This window comes from Lathamus discolor, chromosome 5 (assembly GCF_037157495.1).
Source record: "Lathamus discolor isolate bLatDis1 chromosome 5, bLatDis1.hap1, whole genome shotgun sequence".
NCBI lineage: Eukaryota > Metazoa > Chordata > Aves > Psittaciformes > Psittacidae > Lathamus > Lathamus discolor.
The window spans coordinates 15,693,989-15,717,990 of record NC_088888.1 but is presented as its reverse complement, the minus strand read 5'-3'; the positions used below and the strand labels follow the sequence as shown (position 1 = coordinate 15,717,990).

The 24,002-nt window shown below is 38.4% G+C and overlaps 1 protein-coding gene across 1 annotated transcript in view; it reads right to left on the bottom strand.

Annotated features, from left to right (window-relative positions):
- The window catches only part of USH2A (usherin), a 380,108-nt gene that overhangs the window by 341,639 nt on the left and 14,467 nt on the right, over positions 1–24,002 (bottom strand). Inside the window, exons 4-7 of the mRNA XM_065679870.1 lie at positions 7,558–7,693; positions 6,354–6,417; positions 3,824–4,118; positions 3,207–3,391 (exon numbers count right to left, since the gene is read on the bottom strand). Of these exons, the coding sequence (XP_065535942.1) occupies positions 3,207–3,391; positions 3,824–4,118; positions 6,354–6,417; positions 7,558–7,693 (680 nt within the window). The remainder of the gene's footprint in view (positions 1–3,206; positions 3,392–3,823; positions 4,119–6,353; positions 6,418–7,557; positions 7,694–24,002) is intronic.

The window sequence follows — 24,002 nt, the reverse complement described above, 5'->3', positions numbered from 1 at the left end:
TTCAAAAAGTCTCTGAAAGATGAGATTCATAGATAGACTGGGTCTGCTGAGTCATAATCCTCTGTCTTCATGAAGAAGCTTTGAAGGTACTGTGCCCCTATCCAGGTTAGTGCTTCATAATAATCTCAGTGGAATGTATCTGTATATTTTTCTGGGCAATACTGTCCTCTCTTCCCCTCCCTAGAAAGTTAAATAAAGTATTTTCCTTCCATGAAATGTAGAGGTGAAATGGAAATGTTAAGACAGGTATAAATGCAGAAAATGACATCATCTTGATATGAAAGCACAAGACGGACCGTAAGGCTGATGGCACTGAGGGTGAGCAAGCAGCTGCTGGTACTTAGTTACCATCTGGGTTTAAACCACAACAACCTCCTTTGGATTATCTATCCACAAATGTTTGGCTTACTTAAAGATTTCCCATTCTCCTCTACCCTTTGCTCCAAGGATCAGCAATAAAGCTCAAAGTCCTTTGCTGAAAACTGGTGTAACTCAGATGACCCTATGTACCTCTCCTCAGAATACTGAGCTCCCAGAGAACAAAGATGCTGACACTTGAAAAGTCTTAGGAAGGCTGCAAAAGTGAAACAATAAAAAAAGCAAAATGCCTATAGCACCTGATACTCTATTTCCTCAATGATTTCCAGCCAAGTACTAAACAAGCCTATTGACTTGCATTTGAATTCAGATGAGAGATACTGCATTTGAATTTATGTTGTAGTATAGATTCAAATATATACATGTACATACTTGCATGTGTGTGCGTAAAAAGATTATCTATTTTAACTTCTCTTATACACTATATTTAAGATATATACTTATATATTATATGTTTCATAGAATTACAGAATAGTTAGAGTTGGAAAGGGACATAAGATCATCTAGTTTCAACCACCCTGCCATGGGCAGGGACACCTCACATTAAACCATGTCATCCAGGGCTCTGTCCAACCTGGCCTTGAACACTGCCAGCGATGGAGCATTCACAACCTCCCTGGGCAACCCATTCCAGTGCCTCACCACCCTAACAGGAAAGAACATCTTCCTTATATCCAATCTAAACTTCCCCTGTTTAAGTTTTAACCCGTTACCCCTTGTCCTATCACTATAGTCCCTAACAAAGAGTCTCCCTCCAGCATCCCTATAGGCCCCCTTCAGACACTGGAAGGCTGCTATGAGGTCTCCACGCAGCCTTCTCTTCTCCAGGCTGAACAGCCCCAACTGTAGAGTAGAGGGGCAGGATCACCTCCTTCGACCTGCTGGTCACGCTCCTTTTGATGCAGCCCAGGATACGGTTGGCTTTCTGGGCTGCGAGCGCACACTGAAGCCAGCTCATGTTCATTTCCTCAGTGACCAGCACCCCCAAGTCCTTCTCCGCAGGGCTGCTCTGAATCTCTTCTTTGCCCAGTCTGTAGCTCTACCTGGGATTGCTCCGACCCAGGTGCAGGACCTTGCACTTAGCATGGTTAAACTTCATAAGGTTGGCATCAGCCCACCTCAACAAGCGTGTCAAGGTCCCTCTGGTTGGCATTCCTTCCCTCCAGCGTATCAACCAAACCACACAGCTTGGTGTCATCAGCAAACTTGCTGAGGGCGCACTCAATCCCACTGCCCATGTCACTGACAAAGATGTTGAACAAGACTGGTCCCAACACTGATCCCTGAGGGACACCACTCGTTACCAGTCTCCAGCCGGACATTGAGCCATTGACCACAACTCTTTGTGTGTGGCCATCCAGCCAGTTCTTTATCCACCAAGTGGTCCACCTATCAAATTGATGTCTCTCCAATTTAGAGAAAAGGATGTCATGTGGGACAGTGTCAAACGCTTTGCACAAGTCCAGGTAGATGACATCAACTGTCCATCAGTTCCGTAGTCCTATCATAGAAGGCCACCAAGGGTCAGGCAGGATTTCCCCTTACTGAAGCCATGCTGGCTGTCACCAAGCACCTTGTTGCTTTTCATGTGCCTTAGCATGCCTTCCAGGAGCATCTGCTCCAAGATTTTGCCAGGCACAGAGGTGAGACTGACTGGTCTTTAATACCCCAGGTCTTCCATTTTCCCCGTCTTGAAAATGGGGGTTATATTTCCTTTTTTCCAGTTGTTGGGAACTTCACCTGACTGCCACGATTTTTCAAATATGATGGCCACTGGCTTAGCAACTTCATTTTCCAGCTCCTTCAGGACCTGCAAATGGATTTCATCAGGTCCTATGGCCTTGGGCACGTTCAGGTTCTTAAGATGGTCTTGAACCAGATCCTCTCCTACAGTGGGCCCAAGGTCTTCATTCTCACAGTCCCTGCGTCTACCTCCTAAGACTTGGGTGGTGCAGTCAGAGCCTTTGCTAGTGAAGACCGAAGCAAAGAAGTCATTCAGAACCTCAGCCTTCTCCAAATCCTGTGTAGCCAGTTCTCCCGAGAGCTTCCTCAGGGGGCTTATGTTGTCCCTAGTCTGTTTTTTGTTTGCTGTGTACCTGTAGAAATCCTTCCTGTTATCCTTAACATCCCTAGCCAAGTTTAATTCTAACTGCGCCTGCCTTCCAAAACTTGGGTGATGTGGTCATTCTACATGTTATATTTTTAAATTTGCACATTCTGTCTAATAAAAAGGCTCTCAACATGTTCCTAAAACTCAATGAGTCTTCTCACCCTCAACCCCCTTTCCGTGATTTTATTTTGGTTCTTGCTTAGAATGATTAGAAAGCTTCAAAAAAGAATTTCAACCCATTTGTTACATGGTTTGCACGGATCGTGGTAAAGCTGATAGGATTTTGTACTTAAATCTGGCTTCTCTTTTAAGTTACAGAGCAAGTTGCAGTCCCAGAGATCAGAAGGTATATTTTTGCATTCACTAGTTTAAAACAGTCTATCAGCACCTTCTGCCACTCTTTATCTCAATGTTCTGTAATTCTGCTGACAACAGCCTCCCCAAAACACAAACATGCAAAATTTCAAAAATCTAGCTCAAAAATAACAGAGGAATCAATTGTGTTACATTCCTCAATAGCTGAAATCTGATTAAAATGACAGATGACCTTCTGGCAATATTCAGTCGAAAGGTCAGATTTGGGATATATTATATACTCAGCAGCCCATAATAATATACTGAATTAAAAGATTCTATCTCATTGGGACATAGAAATGAACTGTGCCAGGATGTTACCTATTCAGAGCACCTGTATTATGCAGATAATACCCACTCATACCTACGAAGCTGGAGACAGTTGACAGAGTCTGGTTTTTCCAAAGATCCATTGTTATCCATTCCAAAAATACTGCAATTTTTAGCAAAATACTGCCAGTCTTCCCAGTTTAGATCATCTCTTTTTTTCCTTTCAATTCTTATTGCTTCTGGGTGTGGGCTAAAGAACTGCAGTATAATATAGAATACCTAGAAGAAAACAAGCTTATAAACTGATGTTAATGGCTAAGGTGTAAAACAATGAGAATATAACCTTTTCTTTTTTTTTTTTTTTTTTCAGTGTGGCACTATAGTCTGCTTTACTACTTCACAGACAGTAGAATCTATATTTCAGTCCACATATTCCCGATTAAAACCAAAGATCAGAGTCTTTTATATCTATTCTAGATTACTGTTTTTTTACAACAGGCCAGGCACATCAAAAGAGAATGACAAAAACTATAATTCATTCTGTTGCCTTTTACATTGTTTCATGTTGATAAAGGAGGCTTTCTTCCTGGGCCTCTAAGAATAACATCTTAAAGCACAATGTTTTAATTTCCTTAAAATTGTAATGAAATGCCTACAAAAGTCTTTTCCTCATTCTGATTTAATAAACACCAAATGTAATCTTCTCATTACCTGATACTGTCCATTTTGTAAATCTATTGTGATTGAAACACCATGATCCAGATCTGCAGTATTAGCAAATACAGATGAAATCCAGGTGGTCCCAATGTCATCATCATTGATGTAATACAGAGGATGGGCTTCTGCATCCAGCCTCAGCACTCTGTCATTAGTGGTATCATCTGCATCATTAGGGATGCAGTACCTCTGTATCAATGGGTGTACCCGAGGATGACTTCCAGGACAGCGGCACTCAGATTGGGTATGCAGGTGAGGAAATTTTCCAGAGAATACTTCCAAAATGTCTCTGTCACAGCACAAAAAAAAAAAAAATATAATAATAATTACATACATGATGGAAAAGGACAAGTGCCACTTTGTGCCTCTAGGCTCATAGATTAAACAAAATTCAGCTTAGGAACCCTAAATGCATGGTTTCATCTCACAAAAATGGGGCAATTGGCTAGGAATCAAGCCACCCAGAGTCCCTATGTAATCAATGGCAACCAGCAGGTACCTTCAGATGTCTGTGAAGAAGCACTCGAGTTGCTTTCATTGCTCCACAGACATATATGGAGCCAAGGGAAATAAGCTCTTTGTTGGGATGTTTAAAGCTAGGTAGGATGCAGTGATCTAGACACTGTTCTTAAGCATACCATAGCATAGGCATATTGCCATTAACCACAGATGAGTTGAACATCTGCACCAAAAAAAAAAAAAATCTTGAGCAATATCACATTGCACCTTAGAAAACTAGACAGAAGTATTTCCACTTTTAACTAATTTTAATACAAACGGCCACTTTTTAGCTGTCCCCAGTCTGTAGGAGCATGTCAAAGCTACTGAGTCACTTCCTTCTGATATCAGCAACTGGAATAGATATATAGCTATTATGCAGGCAGGCAAGCAGATAGATATATGAACAACATGGACAACCTAAACCTTTATCTGCTCATCTCTGGTGTAAAAGAAGGATTTTGTGCACCTAGAAAATACTGAATTTTTAGATTACAAAGCTCTTTTCTCATTTTCCTACTTTATCAGTAAGAACATAATTTTTGTATACTTATCAACTGAATAACTAGCTAGCCACCATTACAAATTCCACAAAACCCAAAGTTACAGCACCTTTTAGATAGCCATAGACTTCATTGATATGCAGGCCCTACTTTAGTTCACAGTGTACCCCAGATAAACATTTTGGACCAAGTTATTTGTGGACACAAAACTACACCTACAAAGACATCAGTAGATCACAACACTTTGTAAAATACCTTATTTTTCAATTGCTATGCTTTGTTCATTCACTGACCTAAATTATAGTTCAAAGGATTTGACAAGCGTTGCTCTGAAAGGATACAACCCACGTGATTTTCATACGTCTTGGAATTCAGATTCTTATTAATACTTTAAATTCACAGGAGCTCAGGTCATCCTAATGTCCTGCAGACAGCTGAACTCTCAGGAAACTGCTCTGCATCTTATCGAAAGACTATCATTAAGTAGCCTCAAGGTCTGCAGTCACGAGTGTCATTGCACGTAGCCTACCCAGAAGCACCACACAGACAAATAGGACCTGACTACTTCTGGCCAGCTTGAATTGAGTAGATTAATCCAGCATGAGCTGGATAACAAAGGTAACATTTCTTTGTAATGCGCTAGGATGGGAGGCTGGAGGGCAACACAAATTGCAGTGGCAACCACAATTTGGCCTCAGGAGCAGAACAAGTCAAAGCAATTGCCCAGGGCTATGTGCGGCTGAGCTGGCCAAGTCATTGGCAGCTTATGGTGACAATCTAATATAGAAAGCAATAAACAGTTAAGACAATAGCACTTCGGGGTAGGGGTGTGTGCATGGGGTGAGGGAAACACCAGGAATACCTGACACAGACGACTGATACCACGAGGAAGCTGAAACCAGAGCAAAGGAACTGTTGAAGCACAGTAGCCAGGCTCACAGACACAAAGCCAGCATGCTATTTGAAGTGCGTGTTCTCTTCATTTGGATTACCAGTGTCTGAGTGGTCTAAACTGAACTGGCTACGCTCCCTTCCTCACCCTACAGTTTACATGGGGCTTTGGTAAAGCTTGGCAAGTCTCACCCAGCACACACTATTATGCCAGAAACATGCTGTATTAACACTCAGACTTTCATAATTTCACAATTTCGTAAGTATTGAAATCTAGCAACTGGGTCTACTCTCTGCACAAACACTAAGTCAGATTGTAACAAGGACAACAATAACACAGAAAAGTGCACAGATTACTGTGTGGAGTTCCACTACATATATACTACATATATAAGTTATATTTAAGCAAAACTTCAAAAGCAAAACACATTAAATTGTTGAATTTATTTTAACTCAAGATTTTTCAGATTAAAAGGCATCTTTGAAATGAGGTTCAGTCAACTACATCATCATAAGCAATCATCTAAAGGAGACATCTGAAAAACATTACACTTTGGGAAATAAGCATACTGTATTTTATTCTTCCCTCTCCCCACACTTTTTTTTTTTCCCCAGAAAGGAAAGTTCTTTACCTGTTTGTAAGTGCCACTGGGTAAAATCGAAAATCTTGCATTCTTCCAACAAATTGCTCTAAACCTAAGAAAATATACTATAAATAAGTAATCTACTGAGCAGAAGGCAGCTTTGCACTGCATGAGAGCACCTTTAATTCAGCATTCAGAGATCTCTCTTGCACAATTACCCCTCCTGAATGAAACCATCTTGGACCTGGACAAAACTATAGAGGGCAGTGACTTAGTTTTTTTATAAAAAAGAATGATTTATAATAACTTTATAAGAATATTTTGTACCTATCTCTTTTCTGATTAGAGAGGTGGCACAAGGATTGGATCATTAGACAGAAGTAATGAGCCAGTCCATATGCCACCTCTAATTAGGGAAGAGATACAGTAGGTACTACTGTACCTATCAATTTATACAATAAAGATAAAAAGCATTTAAAGATATTCCATTTATACATGTACTAGTTATCCAGTACTCAGAATCAAAATCACAAAGAATGCTTCCAAATACAAGCCTTAAGAAATGGGGCACGGAATGACTCTCTTGCCCAAGAGCTCAAGAAAGTTGTTTAAGTGACATACAGTTAGGAGTTAGCTTCAAATTGAAATGTTCCTGAAGAGCAAGAGTCAGTATTCTTACATCTGCAGAACCAAGAATTTGTATAAAGCAACAAAACATCCCCCAGCTGTTCTGCAATGATCATGTCATGCTGCAGTACATATAAAATTCTAAATGTAGATTAAGAGTAACGTTATCAGGCATCACCAGAGGCTGAGGGATCCTCATTCTGCTACTAGTTTATGGATAGAACTGAACAACATGAACAGCCAGAAACTTCAGCTCTACTCAGGAGAGGAGTGCAGTACAGTGACCATGCACAATCCCATTCTGAAATATTTTCATATATTTACTCAGAAAAACTATGCTTGTCATTTAATGGAATGTGTCCCCCTACCTACCTACATTTTGAAGAAAATCTACCTATTCAGTAGCACGTAAAATAAATTATGATCCTACAGGATTATCTACCAAACATCTATCTTATGAGCCAATCTTTTAAGAAAGCTAATTGTATGATAGGAATTTACTCCTGCAGGAAGATACTGCTTCTCAGCATATACTTAACTGAAAAGATTCACACATTTTCTAACCACATTGTGCACACCTCATTGAATATTTCAGTGCATTCCACTAAAATGCTACAAGATTTACCTGTGAAGCTTTGTCCAATTTGCAGTGTACCATCAGCATCAGTATCTGCTACTGTTCCTACAAGAATCCTTGAATCAAATGGTGTATTGTCATCTTCCCAGCCATTCAAGAAGAAACTTATTCTGCTGTGATACACCTGTAGAATCAATGTAAAGGGGCAAACACATGCTTCATTAAGCAATCACTTTGATTACATGTTGTGTCTATCACTGTTTAACTGTTAACACACCAGCCTGCTTGCTGTGTATCTTTACTTTTGGTGCCTACCAGAAGCAGTTGCCTCTATTTTGTCCATCCATTAGCAATCCAGTTAATAAGATCATCACTGAGATGCATTGATTATAAAATTTCTGCAGTGGTTAGATGAAAGAAAAAACTAGTACAGTAATCTGGAGGGCCAGGGTTAAAAAGGAGAAGAAGGGTGGCTGCGCTTCACAAGGTACAAGGCTGGTTGCAGCTTCAGGCCATAGGCACATGTTACAGCTGTCAGAGCTTTTCTCATACACATCACTTCAAACAGGCCTTGAGGGGCTCATATACCATATACAGGACAACCAAATGCATCACATTTCAGCCAGGTCTCTAGCACCCCTCCAAAATGCCTCCCTAAACCCAGCATGTTTCTTTCTCCAAGGGCTGAAGGGAACAGCATAGGAACTGGCTACATCTTTACACCCAGTCGGCAATTCCTTTACATCAAGGAAACCCTTGACTGCGAATATGCACTCAGCCAGTACCCCAGGGTACCCTTTTCTGCAAGTGCTCCCTTCCCTGCCAATTCCTTTTAAATTTGAGCTAACGTGCATAGAAATACTTCATGGCATTCTCCTGGCTCCACAAACTCACAAGATGCTGAGCTTTTACATAGTACTTTTTTTTCTTTTTTTGCATTAAAAATCCTCATGTTTAGGTTACATACACATAGAAAAAGCTTAACAATATGGGAGTGCCTTTCTGCCTTCCCTTTTATCAAATTAAATACCCTCATTTAAAAGAATACAGGCATCTGGTGGCTATAGCCACATTAATGAAGTTCAGTATAGAAACTAAGTTCAGCTTACCCCAAACTTTTGAACTCTGTTGAATTGTTTTACTGAATAATCTTAATCTCACTTATTTCAGAAAGTGATTTATTTGCAAAACTGAAATTCCTTGATTTTTAGCGACAGTTCGTTTGCATAAAGCTTATTTCACATGAGAGCTTGGTAGCTTTCAGGCTTTGAAACATCATTTTGTTGTTGCCAATTTAGAATGTTATTTTCATTTTGTAGATATGGGTGTCTGGTGAATTGTGTCTACAAAGGACCAAATAAAACTAGAGCTCTTTAGCCTGTCTTGATACCCATGCTAATCAAAACAAAATAAACCTGGAATAATTGTTTCCATAAGAACAATATATATGTGAGATGAACAGAAGGTTTACAAGCCCAAATAATTTGTTGCAAAGAGGAGAACCAGAACCTGAAAAAACACCAGTCTGAAAAGCACAATATATGCACTCACAGTGCTATTCCACCAATAAAGTCCTTCAAATTTCAGACCAAGATAAGCAGACACAATTATCTATAAATCTGAGCTCAGATGATCAGCATCAGTGCCTTGGGCAATAGGAGTCTATCAGTATTTTAAGAAAGGAAATATGAAATGAGATGGAGGGGTTGGCTTGGATTGGTTTTTATTTAGGCTTCACACAAAATTCTACGAATGGATTTTTCTCCTTAAAATGCACTCTCAAACACACAAATGGATGTTGAGCTTTATTGCTGTTTCCAGATTCAGTCAATATTTCCCAAATTTAGACAGGAATATTTATTGCCCTTCCACTGATGGAAATTTGAAGGCTATTATCATAATTACTAAGCCTTGAGATTTGTTCACAAAATTATTGCATATGAGTTTCACCGCTCAAAATACATCTCTTCATTTTAAATTATCTTTTGTGTTGACACATCAATGACCTAAATACAAAAAGTTTTTTATTTAATTTTAATTCAAAGCCCTCTAAACATCTGATGCCCTATTTGCAAGAGCCTAAGTACACATGTATATGGTGGTTACATTGCTTTTTTTTCTCTGCATCGCATTTTTTACAGCCTGTTACTGTCATTTGGTGTTTGACTGTTATCATCATAAAAGATACAGGCTTTCCCACTTCGTTATTTGTAGCATTATCTCATGTTTTACAACATCTTTGCACAACATGCCCGCACATGAAATATAACTAGTGAAAAGTTCTCAGTGGTATTAATGCATAAAAAAGAATGTGGTTCCATCTCTACTGTCTTTACCCAGCCAAAAGCTGATGAACAGCCAATTTTCCTTTATCACATTAGCACAGCCATGAGGGAAACACATTTGTTCTAGTCAGCTACACTAAAGATACTATTACCAATCTAACATATACATGTTTTATATCAGCAGTATTCTCAGAGTATGAGGGAGCCAACAATATATTAACACTAGCATGACAGTTTATTTAAGAAAAGAAAATTGTCTCTGTAGAGGGACAGAAGTTAGAAATGTATGGCTAAAGCTCAGTGTCACTGGTCTAATAAAGGTAATAATTCTTAAGCTTTCTTTATAGCAGGTAACACTCCTGTGGCAGCTCTGTCATATCATTCAAATAAAAATGTTGTCTTTTACAAGTTTAGGAGTACCTCTATTTTCAGTCAGATATGAAGCATGCTCCCGCTCTCCTGTTTTCAGTTGTAAAATATCTGTAAATGGAATTCAGAAACGGGAACACTCACCCCCATCAGCTCCTTGCTAACTTACTATCTCAGCTGCAGCTTCTACAGGGACCTGATTTCCCCAGTGGGAAGCACAGCACTAGCCTTCATGCACCCACCTCCCATCCCCTCCCCCCCCCCCCCCCCCGTCAAAATCAGTGGGACTATTTCTGACTGAAGAGTGACAGAATTGCGCTCTAAGTGACCAGGTATTTTTACTGGTTGAAAATAGGTGACTAACAACAATTTTAAGTCTCACCACCACCACCACTACCAATCTCTTTGTATTAAATAGGATTTAGAATAGTTGGGTTTAATATAGCACATCCCCAAGGCAGCCCTAAGCACTTTACAATGCTGAATTGGATATCAGTAGTGCAGTGACTGTGTAAGGCAAAGGCAGCAGTCATTATGCATTTGGCAGTAGCTCAATGTAATGATCCCCCTGCTGGTTATTAAAGGGGGTATGAATATCTGACATGGGAGGAAAATGTAGGAGGGAAACCATGTGTGGCAGGAAAAAAAAATCCCAGTGGTTCTCCACAGTGGAAGAAGAGGAATGTTTCAAAGTTTGGTGTCAGTTTAAACTAAGCTAAACAAAAAGGAAGGCTGGTGCTGAATCGGCTGTTTGATGTGGTTATTTAAGGTCTCCTGACCATTAACATTAAACTGCATACAATACCACAGAAATAAAAGATGAATTCCACTCCTAACTAAGACAACGGGATTATTCCCCTGTTGTCTTTATCAATAACATTCAATAGGAATTTGCCCCATGACAGTAACAGGAGATAGGCTTAAAAGGTTGGCCTCATAGTTGTACAGAACACAAGATCAGAAGCCTGGGACATCAGCACTCTAATCCCAGCTCTGAAACCATACCTCCCTCCCTACTTACCCATCTGTCAGATACTTAGCAAATCACCTCACAGGGAGGTGGCAAGGATTAGTTAGCAAGATAAATTCACTCTGCAATTACATTAGCCTTTGCCAATGCAGAGCCTGATACCAACTCCAAGCAATGGAAAATCCATTTGATGCTGAACTGAGATGGTGAAAGATACCCATCATCTTTCCTTCAATAGCATTCTTGTTATGATCCAGAAGAGTTACAAAGATGAGAAGTGCTGGGCCAATGGGCTGATAGACTAGTTCTTTCAGTGCATCCCTAATGAAGTCCTTATAGTCCTCTGTCACAACCAAATGGCCCATCAGTCAGCAATACCAAATCAAATCACTTTCTACCTAGGAAAAATTCCCTGCCCTATGGGTCACTGTAGTGCAGAATGGAGGACACACTGAACACAAGCTACTGCTTATAAAATGAAATAGGGACAGAAAAGGCATTACAACTGTTTCTTTTCTCACCTAAACATCTGTGTTACTCAGACCCTCCTTATGAAAACATAACAATAAAACCTAACACAAGTTTGTCACTTGGTTGCGATCAGGCAAAGCTGTCATGTAAACAAAAGTCAGTATTTTCATGTTATTAATGTAATAACTGCTAGCAGAATTTTCTATATATCACAGTAATCTGTGTGGCAAAAAAGCAGCATAACCAAGTACTGCACTTCAGAACAGTTGTACTTGCTAAAAATAAGGGACTAACTATGGCAAAAAGCAAAAGCAGGGAGGGGAGCATATAGGAGCATGACAAGCACGTATGACACTGCTTCTGACTACTCTTTGAACCTCAAACCACCTTCAGTTCACAGACTTCATCAGCTATCCATGGTTTCTACATATTTAGTACCTTTCCATAGATTTCTTTTGTATGATTTTGTATAGCTGCTGTTTGAACGCAAACACGTGTACTTCCCCGAAGTCAAACACTGTATAGATTGATTTAAGAATAACATGGGGTTTTCTTTCATTTTTTAAACCTTGAACCATACTGTTATCTATAGTTATAACATATAATGGTATAATAAATGTATAAATAAATAGTAAAACAGGTATAAATAAGCTGTATAAGAGATATAATAAAAATAGTCAATATTTTAATAAAGAAACTATCAATATACTTTTCAAAAAAATAGAGTAATATTTTTCTTCATTAACACAGAGGCAGAACACATTTTGGGTATCAAGTAAAAGACACAGGTATATTGACTCCCTTTTATGAGCTACAATGACATTTTCTAAGCCAAAGTCAATTTGGGGGAATTCTGAGACCTCAATCTACAAAGTTTTGCCTTTCAGCTAATAGCACACACATATATTACATCACAACAAACGTGTGATATCCTGCATATTTAAGCAACATATACTTTTTCTTCACACTTCTTAATCATCCTGTCATCAAAATGTCCTGTTACATACACATAAAGGCAACTGAGGCAATTTCAGTCTCCTCCATGTAGAACTGAATTTTCAGCCAAAATAAATGAAGCGATTTCTTCAGTGGACACCGTGCTCTTTTTGCATCATTAAGATTTTTCCATTAAAAATAAGCCCTAATACTAATACTACCCAGATACCCTGTGCAGAATGATTTCTAATAAATAAGATAGACATGCAAAAGAACCCTTTATGTTCCATTAAAAAAATAATAAATGATAGCTAACTATAGCACAGCAGAGCTTAAGATGACTAACAGATCAAAACTCCACTGCACTAATGGACACAACCAACAGAAGCAGTAGTCTCTTCCCCAAATGTTTTAGAATTTATAATTACTATATGTTTTAAAGACATACCTGGTTTTTAGCACAATCTTTTCCTTTAGGTTGTCTTTCCTATCACAATATATTATGGCACAGGAAAGAATTATTAAAATATTACTGATAAATTAAAGGGAGTTATGTCAAGACAACATTAATCTGTTCTACTGGTTAACTATACATTCTTTTTAACTGTTATTCATTATAGCTTCTAGTAACCATAAAATACAGTTTAATCTTAAAGTTTCCTCTCATCACCTCTTGTTCTAATAACTACATCACAGCAGCTGGCAAGACAGAAAGAAAACAGAGGGATTTCTCCCCAGATTTGCAGGCCGTAAATGAGGAGTTTCACAACAGAGAGAACGTTGGCACCAAAAATGAAATAAATTTTTTCCAGTCATTCAGGCCAAATGATACCAATGTTGGCCTATTTAGTTATCCAGCCAACTTCATGATGGTAAACAGTTCAACTGTAGCTTCAGCTCTTAAGGTTATTTATACCATCAAAGAAAGTCTCAGATGGCAGGGGCAGGAACGACTGACATATAAAAGAAGAACAAGAACCGAAACTTCCTATTCAAATAAATACTAGGAATTGGAATACACATGTAATGGGCACCACTGTTTTCATTAAGATGAAAAGGAAGCAGTTTAGGGATCTGAGGTTTGTATCAGACACCTAATTTTTCAGTTAAAAATTTATATTTAGATAGCTGTAAATGCAAGCTAAATTTAAAAACTGTAACAGAAACATAAGGCCTGCTTCTCAAATATGAGAAAACAAGCAAATTCTCATCCAAATAAGTGAACTAAAAAGAAACTGCAAAAAAACTCAGACAAGCCCGAATTAGTTTACCCTTTAAAAAAAACCCCTCTATTTACACAGCAAGAAGCTTATCAGAAATAGAAGTAATTTTGTTATGATAAAGAAGGTGATACACAATATGAAGAATTTAAGTACTTTATGAAGAGCAATTAGGTAGCTATACCATTCACCTGTAAGACACAAAAAAAAGGGGGGAAAAAAAAAAAAATGTTCCAATGTTCCATTTATTTTCCAGCTCAGCAAACTGCCAGAAGTGACACCTCTCTTTAGTCACTATAAAAGCCGAAGTAACTCCAGAATCCATGAAGTTACACAGAGATGTACATGAAAGCAGGAGTTAGTATAAATTATTTACTTAATAGTTTAGAAATGCTGTGAAATCAGAAATTACAAGAAGCCAGGAGAAGTTGTGACTCACCCAGCTCAAAAATTACAACACAGAGTATCATTACAATTGTTTACTATCACTGAATTTGGTACGGTTCTTAGAAAAGTTGCTACCAAAACATTGCTTCCTATCTGTTAAAATAACCAAGAGTGGGGTTTTTTCTTCTAAATGTATTGTACCAGGAACTTTTTCAGTGAGTTCATTCTATAAAAACAGACAGTGTATTAACACATTTTCTCCCAAGGTGAGAAAACAGATTAAGGTTATGACCAAAATGACAGGCCTGTGGCTTCCTTGAATACTTTAATAGAGTCAACAAATCAACAGTGGTCACTGATGACAACAGATGAGGGGACACAATAGATGGAAGGAGGGGGAATTAGTGATGCTGCTTTAATGGTCTAATCAGAAACTTGAGCATAAAAATCTGTTTCACCTTCAACCTGTCTAAATAAGCTCTTTTTGCCTACTCATGAGCCTGCGTGTCCCCCCGTGGCAGAATATGCCATATTTCTTTATGTATCTCTACACTGTGAAAGCAGGTGTGAAACAGAAGCGGAACAGTTAATAAAAGATCCAGTAAAGGGGGTTTGCATATCAAAGAGATGAGATGCACATGGGTATGCATTTCAGTATTTCCTTGCATAATTGCAAATCTTGCTGAAGCTGCAGTTACAAAGGCTTCCACAGATCTTTAATATTTTGTAAGTGAATTTCAGTAAAGAGGAAAGGTCAGTGAAATGGACTTAAGCAACAGAAAGTTGATGAATGGAATTTTCGCAGGAAAAAAATACAATGAAATCATTAGCATGAATCCAAGTTTACTTTCAGATGTGATTTAAGCAAAGCTAGCACCCCAACCCCACAGTGCTGCATTTTACATGTTTTTTAAAAGCTGTGTGTGTATGTAGCCCTAAACTGATGCAGCAGAAATGGCAGACAACTTTCTGCTGCAATTCAACACCTTCCCTCACTGAATAAACTGCAGAATTTACCCATCCTGAAAAGCCATCTCAAAGGCTCCTTTATTAATCCCCCCAGTTCTACTTTATTCTTCTTGTTTTGCATTATTCTACTAATTTTTATTCCTCCTCTTTAGTCTACTACATTCAGCTTTAGGAAAAGCTCACAAAATCGCATTGAATACAGGTGGGAGCAGATTCCATGCCCCCAAGGATTATTTTTCTCAAACACTAATATAAATAGGGAACAAAAATGGTTTATCCCAATTTCTCTGCTTCTCCAAAGCCTTCAGGTAATCTGTCAGCCACCTGCTATACAGGTGCAGTAGCTTCCACACTTAACCTCTGTAGATGCATCAAGACTCCACTCCATACTCAACCACCTCGTACTCCACACATTACTCACCATCATTGATACACAGCCTGCTCATACAGTCTTATATTACTTATCTCTCCTTACAACCTACCACATGTAGCCTAACCTACAACCTTAGCTGAATGGATAATTCAGGAATAAGCACTAGCATACATTTCTGTAGTATAAGTACATTTTGACAGTGATGGCATTATCGCTAGGGATGCTCGGGCAGGTGTCTCACACACATCAAAATCTCCTGTGCTTGCTCTTTATTATTTTCCCCCACTCAGAGACAAAGCTTACATCCCCAAGATAAATAGAGCTCACTTGTAGTCTTTTGCTCTTTGCATTTTAATGGTTTTTATTTGGAGGGAAAATTGAGACAACACAAACTTGGCAGATCTAAAGCTTGGCAAGAGATAATGAATTTATGTAGAAAACATATGAGAACAAGAATATGTCAGGTAGAATTTGTCTGGGATCTTGTTCTCAAACAGACCAAAAAGATGCTAATAAACATGTTAATAGGGACAGGAGGAATGAGGGGAGTGGAAATTGAAAAATAATATCCACGAGGATAAGCCGGCTCAGATAATTTATCTGCATAACACTTGACAGAGAAATAGCAGCTTCTATACCAGTAAAAGAACTGCCTGATGGGTTTGCCAGTGAGCTTGGTGCTGCTTCAGCTAGAACCCTGTCTTGGTTTCAAATACATTTCTCTTTCTTACCAAGTATAGGAGAAAAGGAGTACTACCTCATAGACCCATTACAGGTATTTAAAATCTTCCGCATCAGATAGTTTGCCCATTATCTTATAGCAAACGCAGAAGATGCTCACACAATAAAATTTATTTTACCTGCTATTTTTAAATTATGTTGTTCACATTTCTAAATTCCATATTCAAATCCTATACTACATTCACAACAAATTATTTAAGTTATAAGAAATGTGCCCCTCTTAGCAAACAATTACTCACCCCTCTGTATCCCAAGCCTTTAAAGCAACTTGGCTGCAGGCTTGAAGAAAAAGAACACGAGAAGATAGAGGCAAACTGCAACCCTGGCATCTCTTCAGGTTTCAATGTGATGCTTTTCATGCATCTTTGGTTCCCAGGCCCCATTTTACAGCAAGAAAACAGGGAAGGCTTGGGGCCATTCATTGCAACCACTGATTTAAGTAACAGTATGGTCAGGGATTTCATTACGGTTATTTTAAGAAAGAAAGTGTTGAAGTTAGTATTCACAGTTAGGGAAGATTCGTTTATCTCCCACCATTCTGTCATTTTTAGAAGGAAGTTGTGACAACATGATTCTAGGCTGAGATTCATTATCTAACCATAGGCATCAATAAAGTCAACCTGCCCTCTCACCAGAGCATGCCAGTCTAGCTAAAACACCCAACTGAAAAAGTTTTCATTTATTATTTTATTTTTAGCTCATTTATAGCAAAATTCAAGGATGCTGCATTCCTCTTCTTCACTGAAAGAAGGAAGTAAGAACTCAAAAATCCCTCTTTTAGCATCACTTCATAGGAAAATCACCTTTGGCCTTTAAAACCAGGAACTGAAGTTCTGAGTGGAAACAGTATATGCACAAGCTATTGTTAAATTAGAGTTTCTCTTCAAAATAAGGATGCTGCTTTAAGTTGACTAGGAGCCTGCACAAGGAAATGGCTTGAAATAATTCAAAAGTTTAATTCTTCTTCAGTATGCTCCAAATGAAGTTTCAATATATGTAAATTCACCATAAGCAGGATCAGCTAACCTCATCAACAAATTAAACTGCATTGCCATGCCAGACTATTGTAGGACCATTACAAGAAAAGGCCTTGAAAAATGCTTTTCTTTACAAGATTTACAGGGGATACACACATACATCAGTATTTGATGACACCATGCACAATCTTGTTGCAGAATCCAGAGAATTTTAACTTTCACTAATATAACAGGGTAAGAATATCTGTGTTGAATACATTTTCCTGCAGGCCAGCAAACTGGTAGACTAGCAGGAAAACATTCCAAAAGGAATAATACTTCTTCATCTTTGGTTTTATCCTCTACTTTTTCCTTTTACACTTGCTAGACTTTGACAGATGCTTTTCCAAGAGTTCCTGGTAAAAGAAAATCTTCAATTAGATAGCTTTTGAAATTAAAACTGCCTAAATAGGAAAAAAGCTACCATTCTTTAAATATTGAAATTGACTCCTCACAACATTCTGTCCAAGATAACAAGTGGACTGAATAGTACTTCAGCTTTGAATTTATTTAAATGTAGACATACACATGCAGTATTAGGAAGGCAAAAACAGGATATGAAATAAACATAAGGCATCAGCCGTAAGCTCACTGTCAAGAGTATACCAAAGCTACTAACCACAGAGTTCAGCTGAAGGTAACTATCTGTCAAATGTAATCTGTGCAAGTGAATATGCTTAAGCTGGTGCTATGAATCAACCAGAATAGCTTTGGTCTTATTGACATTCAATTGCAAGAAGTTGCAGCTCATCCAGTCCAACAGACATCTGACAACACCACAAGTGCTTCAGTGACAGAAAGCTTTAAATATAGATGCAACCATCATCACAATACACATGGAACTAACTTCATGATCCCTCATAACATCTGCAGAAAATGGTCATCAACTGGATGCCATAAGACCATACGGTCATTCTCTCTGCCTACTGCCAGTTTCTGCAGTTAACAAATCACTGTGACTTAAAAAAGAAACAGAGAGAATAGAGATTGACTGACAGAAAAAGACCACTCAATCATTCATCACTGTCCCATTAAATCTCTCTCTGAAATCCACTTTTACCATTATCATCTTCTGTTCTCCTTTTAAATATAAAATGCCAGATCAAAATGTGTTTAAACAGATTGCCTTAGTTAAGGGCCAGATCTTCAGCTACTGTAAACTGCCTTCAGCTTCAGCAATGCCATTTCATACCTGGCGAGGCCAAGACCTCAAATATGTTACCTATACTTTCATCCTTACAGCTGATGATGATGATGCCCTGAAACAAGGTTTCTCAATTGTGCGTATGTGGGATGCTGGACATGTGTCTTGCATACAGGGTACCAAAATAAGACCTGATTTATGTTCTAACTTTCACAAAAGAAAGGAACAGAACCTGCAACCATTTATGTGCTTGTTCAACCCTTTCTTCTGAGAACTCCTGCCATTTCAATGGTAAATGCTCCAGCAGAGCAGTGTCTTTTTCAAAATACTTTCATTTAGTCCCATTGTCTACATGAGTTGTTATATATCCACTTGCCTGCCCTCTTCAGCTCCTGCTGCCTCACTCTGTCCCTCACCACCATCCCAGAGCCACAAACAGATAAAGGAAGTTGGCAAAGAGGAAATATGTCGACTACATTCAGCTTGCAGTTGTGTTTATGGGATGCACAGTGTAAGTGGTTGGGGGTGGGTGGAAAGGGGAGTGACACACACACACACACACATTATGAGCACTCTGAACAGCTTTGGCCATGCTCTGAAAAACCCAGTGTACAAAAGTCAGATACCTGAGTTTCATGGTTTAAACCGATCCACACAGCAGGTCCACTCACCCCATCCCCGACCCTCCCCGCTCCCGGAGGAATGGGGAGGAGAATCAAGAGAACGTAACTCCCACGGGTTGAGATAAGGACTCCCAGTTACCTCCCTGGGCATGACGTGCTGTGGTATGGCATACCTCTTTGGCTAGCTTGGGTCAGGTGTCCTGTCTCTGCTTCCTCCCGGCCTCCCCTCGTCCCCAGCAGAGCATGAGACTCACGAAGTCCTTGGCCAGAATAAACATTACTTAACAACAATTAAAAACAATCGGTGTCATCAGCTCTCTGCCCAGGCTGGAAGTCAAAACACAGAGCTTGCACCAGTTACTAAGAAGGAGCAAAACAGCTCCTGGTAAACCCAGGACACTGAAGAAGAAACCTCATCAGGGGACCACAGAGACAGAACTGTCTTAAAACACAAGGGCTGGAGAGGATAAAGGGACAGTAGAAGAAATGGCAAAGAACAGCGAAGGGGAAGGAAAAAGCATAAGGTCAAGAGGAGCAAGATGTCTCTTTGCCTTTCCTTTTTTTGCCTCAGGCCCATATCAGCCTTTCCTTTTCTTGACTTAACTGGGATGAATTTTAATTGCAGCATCTCTATGTGTTTTATACACTATGTACTCTCTACTTGTGTGGAGTGGATTTCCCATTCATCACAGGATTGCAGGCAAAAATCCCAGGAGAATTTTGCTTTCCTTCAAAGTTAACTTTACTAAAATCAATAACTTTACTGCTTCTTCCATCTAGCACATACCCTTACTCCACAACCATTTCAAATTTCATTATTTTATGATCATTTGATTTTTAATTTATCTCCATATACAGATATATATTTGCAATCTTTCCACGATAACACTGACAATATTCATATACTGTTTCAATAACAGTATAAAAGCAACAACCTTACAGCAACAGTGGAAACATGCTCTCATTTGTAGTTTTAACACAGTCAATATCCTAACTGATCTCTAACACTCTTCCTACTGTCTCCTCCTCAATTCTTCAAAATTCAAAGTTCTGGTTTTCTCAGGGAAACTTATTTTATATCTTCAAGATTTTTATTGCTTGAGCTTTTTTTCTGACCACCTGCAAGTCTAGTGCAACAGCCAAGAATCACAACCACGTTAAATTGTCCTCACCTTGTATGCAAACCACTGAACTTAACTTAGGTTAAAAAAAAAAAAAAAAAAAAAGGAAAAGAAAAAACAGGGGGCAGGAGAGCAGGAGTGTTTCCTACTGCAGATTGAGTCCAGCTTTATATTAGCTCTCCCTTGGCATTTTAAATCCCCCTTCATTTTCCTTCTTGTCCCTCTTATTCAAATAATATTTTTCTTAGCCTTGAAAACATGTCACTCCAATTCAGCAGTCTTATTACATATGCTCCTAGCATTTGTATATGAGATATTTAGCTTTTCCCTTTGCCCTCCTTCACCTTTCTTTTCCACTATCTCCTACAACGTTAATCTCTTCTCAGCAGGAAATGGTTTCCCTTCAATCCGAGTCTTTTTGTCCATAGATCCACTAGTTCAGCTTGACTTCCCTAATGAACAACATAAATCTAAAAAAAATAAAAAAAGGAGTAGGGGAGAAGGAACCCTGGAGTGCTCCTGAAGCAATTAACTCTGCTCAAGAACAAACCACATACTAATACTAATTTGACAGTGAAATCAGAAAGCAAGTGGAATGCAGGCCAATGCGTAATGTAGTTTACAAGCTTGAGAAAAACTAATAGTTATTTCATGAATGAAGCTGCTCTGATGAAAAGATGCAAGTAACAGCAAGCAGAAAGATCCAAAATAGTAATCATGCCTGTTAAGTTTTTTTGGACAGAGGGGCAAGGATAGGTTTTAGCACAGTGTTAAAAACTGAGTGCTATAACCCACACTGTAAATTATCTGATAAACAAGGCCAACAAAGAAAGATTGATGCAAAAAGAGGGAAGTTTTGAAATGGTCTGTGTTCCTAAAGAATTAGTACTTTTAAAATTAAACATGGTTTCCAAAATAAACAGTTGAATCGGAGATTCAGTGATCCTTCATGTTACAGAACATGCATTCCAATTACTGATGGGCTATTTTGATTTGAGATTTTGTTGGTGAGCACCTCACCAGTATTTCAGTAATATCAAGTAATATTAAACTGATTAACTACAGCTCTGCCACTTTCTATCCTAAGCAGCACTGTATCAATGAAAAGTATTTTTTATTGCTTGTGTCAGTAGAGCTCTATCAATCTGATGCTCCAGGACAGAACAAACATCTGGGCAGGGGACTGGCAGAACCTGAGAGCTCAAAATTGCGAATGCAGGTTCTGTTAAAAAAATGAAGTAATTAACAAAAAAGCTTTGCTTTATTTTAATCAATCTCTGGTCTGTTTACATGGAAAGGTTTTCACAAGTGATCTTTTTGCTGCGAGTTCCAAACAATAAAATAGAAGAGGATCCTAGTCATCAGACGTTAAAATTCATGGAGAGCAACTGCTTTCTTGCTTGCTGCATGGTGACTCTATTTTCCCCAAGTCGCAGAACAGATCAGATCCAAGATCTGATGATTGCCATAGTAACACAAAAGGAACACAGACCATTATTGAGGGTTCAACAGGCTGTTGTATACAGACAAGAGGTATGTGCATAAGGCACAAGTAAGTAACAACACGAAAAACAGAATTATCTATTATCAAGACTCAAGCAGGCCACCTAAAGAAGCTTAGAGAGATGAAAGACTTTTTCTTTTGACCACTCCTGACTCCAAGGACCGCAAAAGTCCTATGGGACATGGTCAACAAACTAGAAAGACAAGGGAGTACAGAGGATAAATCTTCAGGGTAAGAATTTCAGTGGAAAGAAATAGAAGCTTGCTGCTCCAAAATCTCAGATTCAGACCAATATTGATAGTCTGATCTATGTTGCCACTGAATATCACATGCTGATTTGCCTACAGGTGCAACAACAATGAACCTCACATACAAGGTCACCGACAGTCACAGTCAATAGTAACGGTACCCCTAAATACCACTGGAAAGGAGAGAGCAGAGGCTCAAGAGCAAAATACTTTGGCTGTAATTCAGGAAGCAGAATATCAAAGCCAGTGCTGTTTTTTGAAATGCTACCAGTACCAGCAAGGGTCAAACAAGCAAGACTGCATAATTCTGCACCCAACCGAACAAACAGCATATGGAAAAATAGGCCAATTCGGAACAGAGACATCCGAATAGATATATACAGAGATAGGTTATATTAAAACAAAAACAAAAACAAAACAGTAAATATATGATGTATTGCATATTACAATGGTCACTAGAAGTTTGATTCATGGCTATTAATTGTCAATAAAAAAGTTATAGTATGCTTAGGAAGTCTCAAAGTTATTTCCTAACTAATCACACACAATTCTAGAGTAGCACATACCATTGTTCATCTCTACTTATTTTTACATAAAAAATAAAAAATGAATAAAAACAACACCACAAAAAATGCGCCAAATGCCAAAAATACAACCTTTAGAACTGCAGGATATTCAAACATTTGAGATGAGGAGAAAGGAAGAAGGCAAATCATTCTTAACATTGTGCTTCAGTTATTAAAAATACGATTTAATTGGCTACCACACATTTTTGTGTAAGGAAGCAAACTGCTTGTTAAACAAATTGAAACTTGATACATTTCAAGTCTCACCTGAAACTCTCCAGACAAATCAAGCACAGCTTCTGCAAACCATTCCATACTACCTCCTCCCAACACTGGTCATACAAACAATTCCATTCTTACCATATATATTATAGAGTCTGGGCAATCTTCAGTAGGATTTGCATTTGCAATTGAAAAAAGAAATTCACAGTTTCCCGAAGTTTAGTCAAGATGGCATAGACAAAACCTGCATTTTTGGCATCCTCTGAAATTAAAATCTTGGCCCAAATGAAGTCCCTTGTCTTGTGTTCCAAGGCAGCTAAATCTAAATCTTCAAATATGCAAGAACTTGCCTGAACCCATATTCGGGGGAAAAAAAAAAAAAATGGAAGTAGTTTAAGAGATAGCATAACTGAAGAGAAGATAAAGGCATCTAGGACATACCCCATTTTCCCAAGAAGCTCAAGTCATAACAACAAAGAGCTTTCAAATCAACACAGTTGACATCCTAATACCTATGAGCCAGAAGAAGAGGCAAGCACTACAGTAGGACTTCTGGATGCTGCACAGCAAGTTACTAGTATCAAACAACTCAAAGTTCAGCAGCAGTATCTCAAAGGCTTGCAACCATAGCAGATCAAATGATAAAGCAGCTGCAAAAAGAGCTACACCCACTGTTTCTCTGAATAGCTCTCTAAACAGAGATTCAGATACATTACGGACTGTAACGTGTTTTATTTCTGCTGTCTGTTATGAGCATAAGCACCAACCATATGGACAAGGCTGCATCCTCCTAAATATTTTCAACACACAATTGTAATTGGTAGACAAGAAGCTCTAAACATTTAGAATTAATGCAAGCTCTCCCCTCCCTTCTTGAGACTGATAAAACTGCTAATAGATACTAAGTGATTACTTCAAACAGTGATTTAAATTAAAATGCTTTTTTGTTTTCTCATGTTCTTACTAAACTCAGGGAATATAGAGTTTAAAACACCTCATATTTAATAATACATACACAGAGTGTGTAGAATAAATGTTTTCTTCTCAGGTTCTTTGCTTTTAATACATACCTAAAACTATTAAAAAACTTGTGCACAAAATAAAACGATTTTACAAATTGGAAAGGACAAGTTTTCTCTTGATAGTCAAACAGTTATGATGTAAAGCTGTCTCATTAAATAATAAGTACTTTAACCTTTTCTTGAAAGAACTGGAAGATTTAAAGGTTTATAAAGAAATTTTGCCTGAACTAGGAAATTACTCATATTTGACATGTATTGAAATGATAATGCTGATTTCAATAGGCACTCTAAGAGCATTTTCCTCCC